At 41.4% G+C, this 15184-nt stretch overlaps 1 protein-coding gene across 1 annotated transcript; it reads right to left on the bottom strand.

The window, feature by feature from the left end:
- Positions 1-8533: 8533 nt before the first annotated feature.
- LOC133599446 (trypsin-3-like) lies at positions 8534-14159 on the bottom strand. Its single transcript, XM_061952249.1, has 5 exons — positions 14059-14159; positions 13793-13952; positions 13455-13717; positions 9291-9427; positions 8534-9209 (listed from the first exon to the last, which is right to left on the bottom strand). The coding sequence occupies exons 1-5, from the start codon at positions 14129-14131 to the stop codon at positions 9060-9062; spliced, it is 783 nt and encodes a 260-aa protein (XP_061808233.1). The 5' UTR covers positions 14132-14159; the 3' UTR covers positions 8534-9059.
- Positions 14160-15184: the final 1025 nt, after the last annotated feature.

The following is a 15184-nucleotide window of genomic DNA, read 5'->3' as shown; positions in this document are numbered from 1 at the left end:
ATCAAGGTTAGGTCTTTTGAGCAGAGGATGAATAACCGCTTTCTTGAATGCTAGGGGAACAGTGCCGGAGGAAAGTGATAAGTTTATAATATTTAGCACTGATGGACCTAATAATACAAAAAGCTCCTTGATAAGTTTCCCAAGAAGTGGGTCAAGTAAACATGTTGTTTGTTTTATCCCACTTACACGCTGTAATAGTTCCTCTAATGTTATTTCATCAAAAAGAGAGAGACTATTTTGTATTGCAGTATCCGTCGTAGATACAGTTGTATCTGTGTTCATAGAACCCAGTTGTAGCTGGGATGCGTTGTCTTTAATCTCCTTTCTAATGAGTTCAATTTTCTTATTAAAGAAATTCATAAAGTCATCTGCCGAGTGGGTGGAGCTATTGGGAGGAGTCCCTTGTTGGGTTAGCGATGCTACTGTACTAAACAAAAATTTAGGGTCGTTTTTGTTGAGGCGGATGAGATTTGAGTAATATTTAGCTTTAGCTAAGGTAAGCATGCGTTTATACGATATTAAACTATCACTCCATGCTTGATGGAAAACCTCAAGCTTGGTCGCGCGCCATTTGCGTTCCAACTTTCTACATGATAATTTATGAGCTCTGGTTTCCTCTGTAAACCATGGGGTGCGCCTTTTAGGGGCCCTTTTTTGTTTTAGCGGTGCTATACTATCAATGGTTTTGCGCAGGGCATTGTCAAAGTTGTTAGTGAGGTTATCAATAGAGCCGACATAATTTGGGAATGGTGCCATTACCGAAGGCAGTAGGTCAGCGAGAGTCATCGTTGTGGCGGCATTAATGTTGCGGCTGCTATAGCAGTTATTATTATTATTAGTTTGTTGACAATGAGTCAGAACTTCGAATTTTATAAGGTAATGATCGGACATTACGGTACTTTAGTATACGGGAGTACCATAACTTTGGAGGTGGTGACACCCCTGACCAGCACTAGATCTATCGTATTGCCGTTGCGATGCGTAGGTTCATTTATTATTTGTGTAAGACCACAGCTATCAATTATAGTCTGGAGCGCCACGCACTGAGGGTCCGATGGGGTATTCATATGGATATTAAAGTCCCCCATTATGATTATATTGTCTGCGTACGTCACTAGATCAGCAACGAACTCTGAGAATTCATTAATAAAGTCCGAGTAGGGCCCTGGGGGGCGGTAGATAACAGCCATATCGAGAGGCAGCGGTGCGACAGACCTCATAGTAAGCACCTCAAACGATTTGTATTTATTATTTAGGTTAGGGGTAAGGTTAAAGTTTTCATTGTATATTAGTGCGACCCCCCCACCCCCCAAGTTAATATAATATTTTTTGCATGATCAGCTAATATTAAAGTTTAAAAGACATGACATTTTATGCAGTACATGCAAGTTTTCTATCAAAGAAATAAATACGTGAGATGAAGTGCTTTATTTACGTACATTATTTTCAGGCTTTCACGGGCCACATCTAGATGACGCTTGTGCTAGACCATTCAAAACTATTAAGCAAAATATTAAAATTTAAAAAAGTGAGAAATCCCTCAGGTTTTTCTTTAGCGCTAAACAAGCATAACCCATATACCATTTATTAAATAGCTTTAATTTAATTCAGAAAAACCCTGTTTAATGAATATAATTTTTTGTATTTATTTGTAGTTGTTTAAATAAATTAAAAATTTATTTGATCCTTCTTTGGTCATATATTTATGTACTGACCAACTGTTGAATAAAAAGAGGATTAAGGAAGCATGCATGCTTTTAAACATTAAAATTTTAATAAGGTCGGCAGACATGTTTTTGGACTTGAAGAGAAGTATCAAAATTGTACAATGAATTATCTTTTTTAATGCCAAATTTAGTCTCTATTTAGTCAATTCCAAGTAGTTTTGCCCATATGCGACCTGTATCGGATTTATTCATGACGTGTGAACAGTAAAATTCCAAATGTTCATATCCGTCCGAGGCCTTTTTTGTAAGTGTTTATAAATGGGATATATATGCGATGCGTCCTCAATGTGAACGCTCCCGCGCTCCAATCGCATTCATCCGACCAAAATGTCATCAAAAAGCAATAACTATCATTAATTTTTCGCCAAATGACGGTTATAAAATTAATAGTTGACAACCGAGCAGAAAACAGGTGAAAATAAAATGTTTTAGGAACTCACGTGAAACTTCCATCAACTTTCCAACTGCTTGCCCACAGACACGCTCTTCAAGCAGACATGGAAGCAAATTATCCGTAAAACGGGAGAGCCAAAATACTTGTCATCTTACTTCTCAATCTTCTACGCCCAATAATTCGGTTCAGAAAATATTTACTTTGATTGCACAAAATCCTTGAAATTGCCACAAATCCGGCAGTACTCAGACCGACTAGAGCTGAAGCCATTTTTACTTTTGTAAACACTGCAGTGCGGGCAACGTCATGACCCCATGCGGGTCAGATTGCATTCACATTATAAAGCACATTTTTTTGGTAATGTGAACAGCCACTAAAAAGTTTGAAATTGTGTTAGAATAATTATGTATATATTATCACACAACTCTTATGCTTAAGGGCCGTTGCTATAGTTATTATTAATTGTGCTGAAGTTGTACTTTTTCTATCTGTGCAAAGGGACAGCGTCTCGTATCAGTGTTTTCAGACGCTGAATCGGCCTGCTGACTGCCAAGGGAACATCGAGTGCCGTGACGCAGACAGAGCAGAGACAGGGCGATATCACGAGTGTCAGCACATTTGCATTTCATTAATAGTCATATATTGTGTCTAACTGGAGCTGCTGAGATTAACCCCTTTCTTCAGCGGCAGCTTCAGTGATGTAACCAGGGACCTCCCAAATAAATAGAGGAAGCACGTGGGCTGGACTTTAGAGCGTAGTTTGGATCTGTAACTAGAGTACAGCCCAAAAAACGTCTCTCCTCATTTAAGCCAAATTGAACTCTGTCTCTGCATGACTCCTTGCTTCTTGTCTGTTTAATAGATGTCATCAGTGTTTGAACCTGACAAATTGACCAAAAAAAATCCGAATTGGACATCCGACCCGGCAGTGTGGACGTATTTCATCTGCTGGCAAGCTGTCTTGACAAATCTGAATTTTGGGGTGCGTTCACACTTGTCACATTTAGTCCGGTTTAAACCAACTAGTTTGCTCTGCTAGTACAGTTCGTAAGATAAGTGCGAAAGCAGTCCAGGACCAACGGGACCAGTCTAAAAAGAGGACAGAGGCCGCATGACAGTGGTCTCGGTCTGCCTTCCAGCAAAGTCCAGCCGACTGCATTAAATTACCAGAACACTGCTTAGGCCAATGCAATTGTAAACGGGCGATGAAATGGCAACACCCAACAGAAAGCTGAGTGAAAATCATCAACAAAATAAAAGTTAAACATGAGCTCAGAAGTGTAAATACATTTGTACATACATGGTGGAGATGTGATGTTCACAGACGAATTAAGTCTTTTGAACGACTCTTTTGTCAACGATGAGATCCGATTCGCAGTTGCGAGCCGTTCATTTGCAAGCTGTTTTTTTATGCACATGCAGATGTGCGTGCCACCTGACAGGGGACTGGACTACAAAATGAGTCTGAGTCATTGAGTCATTCAATTCCCTGGTTTGTTTGATGAGAATATTTAATATTCAAGACTTGTATTGTCATTGTCATGGTCAAGGTAGATTTATTAATATAGCACATTTCTAAAACAGGCTACTGCCCCAAAGTGCTGTGCAGATTAAAACAGAAAGGTAAAATAATAATAGTAATGATCAAAATCACAGTAAGGACAAAACTTATTTATACAATGCTGTTAAAATGCATAAAAATTGTGCAAAAAAAACAAAAGGTAAAAGATTAAAAATATAAAAAGTTATAAAAATCATCCATTGCATTCGGTCTCCCCATATGTTACCCACATGTGCGGTCCTCTCCAAGGTTTCTCATAGTCATTCACATCGACGTCCCACTGGGGTGAGTTTTTCCTTGCCCTTATGCGGGCTCTGTACCGTGGCTTGTGCAGCCCTTTGAGACACTTGTGATTTAGGGCTCCCCCCCCCCCCCCCCCAGGGGACACCAAATGCAATGGATGTCGAGTGGGTCTGACATAATATTGTGAGAGTACAGTCCATAGTGGATCCAACATAATAGTAAGAGTCCAGTCCATAGTGGGGTCAGCAGGAAACCATCCCGAGCGGAGACGGGTCAGCAGCGCAGAGATGTTCCCAACCGATGCACAGGCGAGCGGTCCACCCCGGGTCCCAACTCTGGACAGCCAGCACTTCATCCATGGCCACCGGACCTGTGTGTCTCCCCCTCCACAAGGGATATGGGGAGCAGAGGAGAAAGGAAAAGAAACGGCAGATCAACTGGTCGAAAAAGGGGGTCTATTTAAAGGCTAGAGTATACAAAGGCTAGAGTTTTAAGATGGGGCTTGAATGCTTCTTCTGAGGTAGCATCTCTAACTGTTACCGGGAGGGCATTCCATAGTACTGGAGCCCGAATAGAAAACGCTCTATAGCCCGCAGACTTTTTTGGGGCCCTGGGAATCACTAATAAGCCAGAGTTCTTTGAACACAGATTTCTTGCCGGAACATAGGGTACAATACAATCGGCAAGATAGGCTGGAGCTTGACCGTGTAGTATTTTATACGTAAGTAGTAAAACCTTAAAGTCACATCTTAAGTGCACAGGAAGCCAGTGCAGGTGAGCCAGTATAGGCGTAATATGATCAAACTTTCTTGTTCTTGTCAAAAGTCTAGCAGCCGCATTTTGTACCAACTGTAATCGTTTAATGCTAGACATAGGGAGACCCGAAAATAATACGTTACAGTAATCAAGACGAGACGTAGCGAACGCATGAATAATGATCTCAGCGTCGCTAGCTGACAAAATGGAGGGAATTTTAGTGATATTACGGAGATGAAAGAAGGCCGTTTTAGTAACACTCTTAATGTGTGACTCAAAGGAGAGAGTTGGGTCGAAGATAATACCCAGATTCTTTACCGAGTCGCCTTGTGTAATTGTTTGGTTGTCAAATGTTAAGGTGGTATTATTAAATAAATGTCGGTGTCTAGCAGGACCGATAATCAGCATTTCCGTTTTCTTGGCGTTGAGTTGCAAGAAGATAGCGGACATCTATTATTGTGTATTTGTGTTTCTATGTTTGAAATAAACAAACATATTTTGACCGCTATTAGTGATTGTTTCTTTGATTAAAAAAAGGTATAAAAAAATAACAAAGGACTATACTGACGAGCCAGTCTTTAGGGCGGCTCTTTTGAAAGTAACGACTCCTCAAGATCCGTCTCTCTTCAAAGAGCCATAAAGCACATCTCTAATATCCGTTTTTAAAAACGGGGGTCTTGTTGATCATTACATTTCAGTGAAATTGCTGTGAAATGCCGTCTCTTTGAAGCAGACCTCTGAGAACCTTTTTGACGTCTTTAAATAGTTATCAGTGCTTTCAACTGTTTATTTCTTCAATCAGATTAATCACACTTTTGAATTTGGATCAACCATGATTAATCTTAGGGTATTAGTAACTTGCATAATTTAAAATAACTTAAAAAGAGCCCAATATTTGTACACAAATGCAATTTTATTGTCAGCATGTCAACCAGGAACATTTGTTTATGTTTTACTTGAAAGCACATTATTTATTTGCTTAAAACCTGGTAACAGTGTTATCTAAAGTTCCAACTGGGGTTATTTTAGAGTCAAATTTCCAGCCGTAGTCTCCTCACTCATTTTTGTACTGACATAGCAATGACGTGATCACTGATCTTTTAGCAGTAAAGGAGCATCTACAGTCAAAATCAATTATGTAATTAAGCTGCGTATATACATGATTAATGCGATAATATTTTGTGTATATTAACATGAGTTAATTTGTTATTTTTGACACCCCAAATACTTAGAACAATATCTCCTCTTTGTTTTCAATGGGACAGTTGCTGGACGAAACTAGACAAAAGCTGGACAAATGTTGGTCCAAACCAGAGTACCAGACTCAAGCGTGAAAATGACTCTATAGTTCCCTTGCAGCTCTTCTTTTTCATATACTTCATTATGGTTGTAGGTAAGATGGAGCCTATCCCAGCTGACTTTGGGTGAGAGGCATGGTATGTTCCGAACTGGTCAATATAGTGCACATATAGACAAACCGATTAACTATTTCGAGTATAGATATTAATTCAATTAATCGGATTTGGGGGCCACATTCACAAAAAGCTATAAGAACCGGTGGGCTGGACTTCGCCCTTCACTATTCGTCTTATGTTGTATATTCCAGAGAACCAGTGTCCTCCAGAGTAGACATTTGATTTTGGTCTATTTATTTTGTCAGATTTAAAGGTGCGCTCTGCTGTTTTAGACTTAGACTTAGACAAACTTTATTGATCCACAAGGGAAATTGTTCAAGGTTTAAGGACCTCCTGCAAAAAACCTAGCAAGCGCTCTTAAGAATATGCTGCCGTCTTTTTTTAAATAAACTTGCAGTCCATCAGTTGACAAGCTCAAATGATGAAAAAGAGAGGACATACAATAAAACCTTGAGGAACACCCAGTGACGTGCAGTCAGGGCAGGCAGGTGAGGCGGGGCCTCACGTGCCATCATGGAAAGAAAAAATTTTAAAAAGAAAAAAATTGTTATATGTATCCAGTGATTATACTATAAAGTTATTTTCCATTTAACTTCACCAGTTTTAGATTATTTTTTATTCAAAATCGCTGAATTTTCACATTTGCCGTTCAAATACTGAGAAGAGACTTGCGGTGAGTCACCAGCCAGTTGAGGCACGTCACTGAGTTGAGCCTCACCATGGATTGCGCAATGACTCGGCTAACTGCTGGCCTGCTGTGCAGTGAGACCGTATTGCTATATGAATTATATTATACATTTCCATAGTTTAGTTAGCAGAGGTATATAATGTACAGTGTATTTTGTCAACAACTGTATGTGTGTAACGTATTTCTTGTGCTGAGCAATCATAAAACTGCTGCGAAGACGCACTGTGTGAGGCTCTCAGTAATCCCACCTCCTGGTGGTAGAGGGCGGTAGTGATCCCAGGGAGCATTTCTGCGACTACTCGGCTGCAGAAGAAGTGACAACAAGCAGCAACAGTTAGCAGCGATCGTTTATTTTTTCCTCTTGCCTGGACTTTTAACATGGAGGATTACATATCTAAAATAAAACAGTTTTCTAAACTGGACTTTCAATCGAAGCAGGAGGTAATACTTAAAGGAAGATCTCCATCGAGACAGAGAGACTTTTAAACTGAAGAAACATAAGGAAGACTTCTATAAACAAGTTATCAATGCTTTTGTTCAAAAGGAGCTGCGCATGGACTTCATTTATAAGTAAAGGTAAGACCATAATAACGTTTTTTTTATTAAATGTGTTTTTTTGTGTGCTACAGTTTGTATGTTTAAATTAAAGTTAAGTTAAAGTACCAATGATTGTCACACACACTTGGTGTGGTGAAATTTGTCCTCTGCATTTGACCCATCCCCTTGCTCACCCCCTGTGAAGTGAGGGGGAGCAGTGGGGAGCAGTGGGCAGCAGTGGCGCCGCGCCCGGGAATCATTTTTGGTGATTTAACCCCCAATTCCAACCCTTGATGCTGAGTGCCAAGCAGGGAAGAATGCTGGTATGAGCTTTTAAACATAACCCGTTAACTGCTGCCAATCAAATGGTGAATAAGATATTCTTTAGGGTTCATATGTTTGTAAATCTGACTGTGATGAAGTCAGTGCCTCACCAGCCATGAACCTCACCGCACGTCACTGGGAACACCACTAGCATAACTAAATAAGTTGAAGAAATGACTACTGACTGCATCTGACGTGAACAAGCTACAGCAACATCTTAGTTACATACATCACATTAAGTGCCAAAACAAATAGGGCTTATAAGTGTGAACACCTCAGTTGTGTAAATCACGAGTTTGGACCCCAGTGTTCTGTTTGCTAGCAATGTCAAAATGTCAATGCAGGGATCTGGCAATGTGTATACAATGGTCTAAGTTCCTCTGTACAACAGGAGCACTCTAGTCTTTATGGGAATTTGCTTCAAAGTTTTTTGTCTCCCACGATTTGAACTGAACCTGCGGGCCTGTATGGTGTCATTGCCGTGCCATATTTTGCCCTTGAGCCACTAGTAATGATTTAGAGAGTCTCTAATTAACCTGACAGAGGACGTTTTGGAGATGTGGGAGGAAGCCAGAGTACCCAAGGAAAAGTCAAGCATAAACATAGGAAGAAGGTACAAATTTCATACAGAGATGTTTCAACTGAGATTTAGGCCATCAAGCGGTTTGTCGTCCTCTGCTTTACACAAGTATAAATCTTTGTGATTCCAATCTTGTGCGGAATGACGTTCACACAAAATATTTCAGCTTGTGCACATCCTTCTTCAAAGGCTCTGGGTTTTAATCTATGTAAATGACCAACTACAACAATTTTATTTAATTTCCCTAGCATTTGGGTTTACACACAACCACTAAAACATGACCCTGTAATTGCACACAAGGGAAAGCATAGCCAGCTAAACACTAGATTCGGATCTCTTCCCCATATTCAGTGATTATGGCGAGCGGCCATGAGCGTGCAACATTCTCTGCAGTTCCAACCACAGACGGCAGCATAGATGTTTAGTTTTTGCTGTCGTGATTTATTGTCTGACTGTTAATGACATCTTTGGGGATTTTTTTTAACATGACCAATTTTCAGACATTTCATCAAAAGAAACACTTTGTGGTGCTGTTATAAAGTCTGCAAGGCTTTTTAGATATGCTATAGTCACGGTCATGCTTTCCACAGTTATGAATTATGGCACTGGCATTCTAATGAAACCTTGCGGAAAAAAAATGAAACTGCTGTCAGTCAATGGTAATGAGAAGTTTGGTTGACTTAATAAATAAAGAAGTTCACACGGTCCGTGGGAGTGTGGGAAAAAGTGACAAGAAGAGCAGATGTTCTCACATGATATATTTTTGGTGTCTTTTTGCACCCACGTTGCCACATGACAGGGGGCATATTGTTCATATTGCATATTGCATTTAACCTAGCCACACAACATTGTTGTTTGGATCCATCTGACATAATTGCACACTTTTGTGTACACCCCGGGTTTGTTTCTCTGAGCGCAGCCTTTCCCCCAGGACACGACTCCTTGGAGCACGCCGTCACATGTCATAGGACCCCCGGAGTCACCCTGCGGGTGAAAGGGATGAATGATTATAATAGGTGTGTCCTCAAGAGGCAGAAACTCTGTTGGGAAACCTCTCCAAACTACCTGACAGGAGTCTTTTCCCCCCTCCAGATAACCAGCACAGATCATGTTGTCAGTGATTTGGAAAGGATATGCGTTAAAGCAGACGTCATCACTCAGCAGGGGGACATCCAGGCACTGCAGTTTATGAGGGTACCTTGCTGAATAGGGAAGATGGAATATAAGTGGGCATCATTATGTTTCAAATTTGGCTCCTAATACTTTAACTGTTTTTTTGTTAGCTACAGTGAAACACCCCAAATTGATTACAATGTTTGTCTATTCATATAACGCAAGATGAATTAAAAGGCCGAGTGTGAAGCGACTGGGATGAGAATCAGCACCTCCAAGTCCGAGTCCATTGTTCTCGCCCGGAAAAGGGTGGAATGCCATCTTCGGGTTGGGGAGGAGACCCTGCCCCAAGTGGAGGAGTTCAAGTACCTCGGAGTCTTGTTCACGAGTGAGGGAAGAGTGGATCGTGAGATCGACAGGCTGATCGGTGCGGCATCTTCAGTAATGCGGACGCTGTATCGATCCGTTGTGGTGAAGAAGGAGCTGAGCCGGAAGGCAAAGCTCTCAATTTACCGGTCGATCTACGTTCCCATCCTCACCTATGGTCATGAGCTTTGGGTTATGACCAAAAGAACAAGATCACGGGTACAAGCGGCCGAAATGAGTTTCCTCCGCCGGGTGGCAGGGCTCTCCCTTAGAGATAGGGTGAGAAGCTATGTCATCCGAGGGGAGCTCAAAGTAAAGCCGCTGCTCCTCCACATCGAGAGGAGCCAGATGAGGTGGTTCGGGCATCTGGTCAGGATGCCACCCGATCGCCTCCCTCGGGAGGTGTTTAGGGCACGTCCGACCGGTAGGAGGCCACGGGGAAGACCCAGGACACGTTGGGAAGACTATGTCTCCCGGCTGGCCTGGGAACGCCTCGGGATCCCCCGGGAGGAGCTGGACGAATGTGGCTGGGGAGAGGGATGTCTGGGCTTCCCTGCTTAGGCTGCTGCCCCCGCGACCCGACCTCGGATAAGCGGAAGAAGATGGATGGATGGATGGATGGAATTAAAAGGGTCAAGCTGTCACTATAATAAAACAGTTATTAAAAGTAGTGTATGACACAGGCTCGAATTTGCGTTTTGTTTTTTAAACCAAAAAATATAAAGAGAACACCACCAGCATATGTTGCCATTAAATAAATGTGTATTTTTTCACAATACCAAATTAAAGGGCCCCGTTTGTTATGATTTGTCACAGCAGGTTAAAGTCTGTATTATTTTCCTTAGTTTAGTGGCCTGTTATGTTTTGCAATGCTCCGTTGCTGCCTTGGCTACATTTTCTTGTTTCTAAGTGGCTGATTAGCCGCACCTGTTTTCTGTTTGTTGATTAGCGTCCTCACCTGGTTCTGCCCCGAAGCACTCCCCATTATATTCCTGTGTTTTCCCTGTTAGTTGCTGGTCCATTGTTCGCTGTTCGCTACAGACGACTGTTTGTTTGTTTGGTTTTGTTGTTTGTTTCATTCTATTTACCTTTTTCACTCTATTTTCCTCCCATGCTCAACTAGCACCCAGTTTGTTATGTTGCCTTGTGTATTGAAGTAAAGAATCATCTTACCTGTACCCTGCCTGAGGTCAACCACATCTTTGGAATCGCAAACACTTCACAACAAGCCTACTTACGACACTTTTAATGCTGACAACACTGACACTTACTTCATAGTTCTGGACCTAAAAAGGATGTCTACATGTAAAATCCCATGCACCCCGTAAACCACCCCACACCCCCAAAATAGACACGGTAGTGTTTTTAAGGCTATGTGTACACCAGACCTGGGCAAATTAACGCCCGGGGGCCACATGCAGCCCGTTAAGTTTTTCAATCCCGCCCGCCGGACATTCCCAAATAATTTTTTTAGATCTTCAAGATGGAAAGTGTAGCTGCCATTACGATGTGCAGTGATGTTTTCTAATGACCGTAAGTCTTCTACTATACAAAGTATTTCAATGGTTGGAATCTGAGCTTTTGCATGATGTACTAGTTAGCATGGTAATCTAATTGGGTTACTATGGTAATCTAATTAGTTACTATGGTAATCTAAATCACAGCAGCTCAGACGAGGCACCAAGCAGGGTGGGTGGGAAGCGTTTCCACATAGTTTTTCAAGAGCGGCCAGCCTGAAATGCGGAAGGAGATTTTTACAACAAAGTTTTAAAGCGTAGTGATAAATCAGATATGTCAGATTGGTGTTTTGTTTTTGTTTTTTTTACCCTTTGCGTTCATATTTCGCTGTTTGTTACATTTTTTTGTGTTTCGCTTGATTGTAAAATGTGTCGATGGAGAGGGGTTGTGACGTTCATATGTTGTCAATATTCAGTGTTTTATCCTTAATAGTTAATATTGTAGATCCCACATTCTTTATTTTCATGTACATTCTGGGTGTCTCATTCAGTAAAAAAAAAAAAAATTCCATTCCGTTTTTTAAGGCGGTCTATCATAAAGTTTTTAGCATTCAGACATTATTGTGAGGTTTTGTATTAGTGTTCCTAAAAATCAGATATACCGGCCCCCAGGCACATTTTTTTCTATAAATTTGGCCCCCAAGTCAACATAATTGCCCAGGCCTGGTCTACACTAACGAATAATTATTTAGCCTAAGCCCCGTTTCAGCCATACTAAACTATCGTTTAAGGTTCCCCTCCTCGGACAAATTTTTACACGTGTAAGTGCACCCTGTATTTTTTGAATCTCCGGCTTTTAGCTTTGTATGGACTCATTGATCGTTTACAAACTGAGTTTGGAGAGGAAGTGACGCCAGAATGACAGCGCCCCACACAGGAAGTGACTTCAGAAAGAACGCACCACAGCCAGCTTCATAATAAAACGGTTTCGTAACTCGGAGCTAACCATTGGAAACATGGAGGCAAGTCATCCAGACATGCCCGTGTTTCTCCTTCCATCTGTCCAGTCGCTATTGGAAATCACACATGAATACCTTAAGAGAAAGCGATTGCAGCTATTTCGGATACAACTCGGCAAGATAACTTTCCAATGTCGAGGTCAGCTGTGATTCTACTTACCGAAAAACGTTGTCCATTTGTCAAAGGAGAGTCAACGAAAATGCGGGCTCCCGTGGATGTGATAAAAAAGGTAGCATGTGCTTTGTATTGCCTGGCCGTCGAGGGAAGACTACGGAAATCTTTTGGACTGGCAAAGCAGACTGTATCAGTTATTGTCCGCCATATATGTCGCAGGGTCCAGAGTATATAAAGTCACCAAAAACGAATGGACAATGAGGGTGAAGGCAAAAAAATGTGAGGAGTGTCCTAACCAGATATCTAGATCCCTAGATTGATTGTTGTAAAATGTTCGTTGTCACATTGTGTATTTTCACGTATCCAATAAAAATGTTATTAATTTATGATGGCTCAGGTGTGATTCACTACAATAGGGCCCCAAAGCACACTGGATTCCAGTTATTTGAAATACCACAACACTGGATATTGTTCAGAAAAGTTAAATTTAAGAACTTGCACACAAAGCAACACTGGAGGTGACTATGACGCGCACAATTTCCGCGCATGCGTCTTAGGAGGTGGGGAGGGGGTCTTAAACGACCATTGTGTGTGTGTGGACAAGGATAAGGTTAGGTGGGATTTACCCTGGATAACCTTATCTGGCTTAGTGTAAACTGGGTTTAAGTCTTGTCTTTTAACGACGGGCCTGTATCAGCCTGCTGATGTCACCCACAGACAACTGGAGGCAATATCAAGGTCATGTTACTTTTCAGCAAAATTGGAAGGAATGATCAAATGTTTGCCAGATGCATGGTTACATGTTGTAGCAATACAACTCGAAGGGGTCAGCCTGCATACATTTCCAAATGATGGTAATATGAGGGAAGCATGGAACTCCCCAGTCAAATTGGCTCATGCAAAATGGGACAGACCAAGCAAGATTAGTGTCATTTGCAGCAGTCATTTTTATGATTTTGACTTTAAAGAGGTTTTGGTCAGAGTTTGGATAAAAAAAATGTAAAAGGCTGTCACTCACGGCTGTCTCCTACACACTCATGCGCACGAAGACCGAACAATTTTTTAACATTATCGACTGCAAACAATACTGGCTGCAATATCAGTATTGTATTGGAAGTGAAAAAGTTGTATCGAGACACGGCTATTAGTTATAACTCACAGCCTTCATCACTGGGTCGAATATTCCCCCAACCAGAGACATGACACATGGTCCCATCAGCGGCACATCTTGAAGGAAGCGTAACAGTGCGCACATAGTTGTTCAGAGAGGCGGGACGACTCAGCCTGATCAGCATGATATCACTGTCCTGTGTGCGGGGGTTGTAGTCAGGGTGGGGAATGAACTGGGCCGACATGATGTGCTGCTCAGTGCCCTCAGGCTCCCAGATGTCATGCTCCCCCAGCCGCACTTCGACATCCGATCTACAGTAGATGAAAGCATTTTATGGCATAATTGATCATGATTCTCATCATCTAAGAATGTTCTAAATGCCTTACTTTGTTCTGCAGTGTGCAGCAGAGAGCACCCACTCTGGTGAAAGGAGAACCCCCCCACAGGAGTTGTACCCAGTGAAGAGAGACACTTGGTAGGGCACTGAGTTTTTAGCACATTCATACCCTCCAACAATCCTGTCATCTACCTTGAGGGAAGCTGCAGCTGAAATGGAAAAATATATAATGACCAGTCCATTTCAGTCAATCGTATTTATGAAGCCTATAGTTAAATTATTTTACAAGAGTATACATGGATTTTTGTACAATACCTGCACCTCCAAAGAGAGCAAGAAGAACCAAAAACTTCATTTCCTCCATCTGCCAGGCCAGCAGTGTTAACATGTTCTCAACGGACTACTGTCGCCTATTTTAGTCCTCTTATCTCCTTTTTCTCAAGGTCTTTTATAGTCACACCCCTTTGCCTCAAACACTAACCATCTGCTACATTCTCCCCAAGTTTTTCAATGTTTTTCCCACAGTACAAAACAACAAAATAAAACATGTACAGCCATACCTCAACTTACGATATTGATCTTCTCTTTTAACTCAAAACACTTGTATCTCAAGACTCTCATTAAATTAATTTAAATCTTGGCCTCCTCAAAACACCAACAATATACTGTAACTGTAACACATGCCTTTTAAAAAGAAAAACAAACCTTTAGATAAGAAATATTGTTTAAAACAATACAATAGAACAGGGGTCCCCAAAATTTTTGACTCGGGGGCCGCATTGGGTTAAAACAATTTGACCGGGGGCCGGGCTGTGTATATATATATATATATATATATATGTGTATATATATATATATATATATATATACATATATATATATATATATATATATACAGTGTTGGGACTAACGCCGTTAGTTTCGGCGGTAACTAGTAATCTAACGCGTTATTTTTTTTTATTCAGTAATTTAGTTACCGTTACTACATGATGCGTTACTGCGTTATTTTACGTTACTTTTGATGTAGTATCGGCTAGAAACAGAAGCGCTGCGGTGTCTTTCTTCTGAATCTTCCTCTGTCACAATACGGAGAGAAGAAAAGAGGCGCGGTCTATGTGTGTGTGGGGGGGTGGGGGTGTGGGGGGGGGGGAGGTTTGATCCGCGGTTTGATATATGAAACAAAAAAAAAAGTTGTTGGCACGTTCAGTCCACACACAGCGTGGTCATGGCGAGCGCAATAACGGAGGAGCTTGAACGCCCAGCTCCATTGAATCGGTGTGTTTATAAGTGCAGATTCGGTTGTGCAAAACGAGGGTTTTAAACACATGCTGATAACGTGCTTGAACCATGTTACGACATCCCGTCGCGCACCCACTTCAGCAATAAGATTGTGCCAGATCTTTATGAGCAGGAGAAGAAAAAAGTTGTGGATGAACTATCC

Source organism: Nerophis lumbriciformis, linkage group LG04 (genome assembly GCF_033978685.3).
Source record: "Nerophis lumbriciformis linkage group LG04, RoL_Nlum_v2.1, whole genome shotgun sequence".
In the NCBI taxonomy this organism is placed as follows: Eukaryota; Metazoa; Chordata; class Actinopteri; order Syngnathiformes; family Syngnathidae; genus Nerophis; species Nerophis lumbriciformis.
The sequence above is the reverse complement of the archived record's forward strand: the minus strand, read 5'-3'. Positions and strand labels throughout refer to the sequence as shown.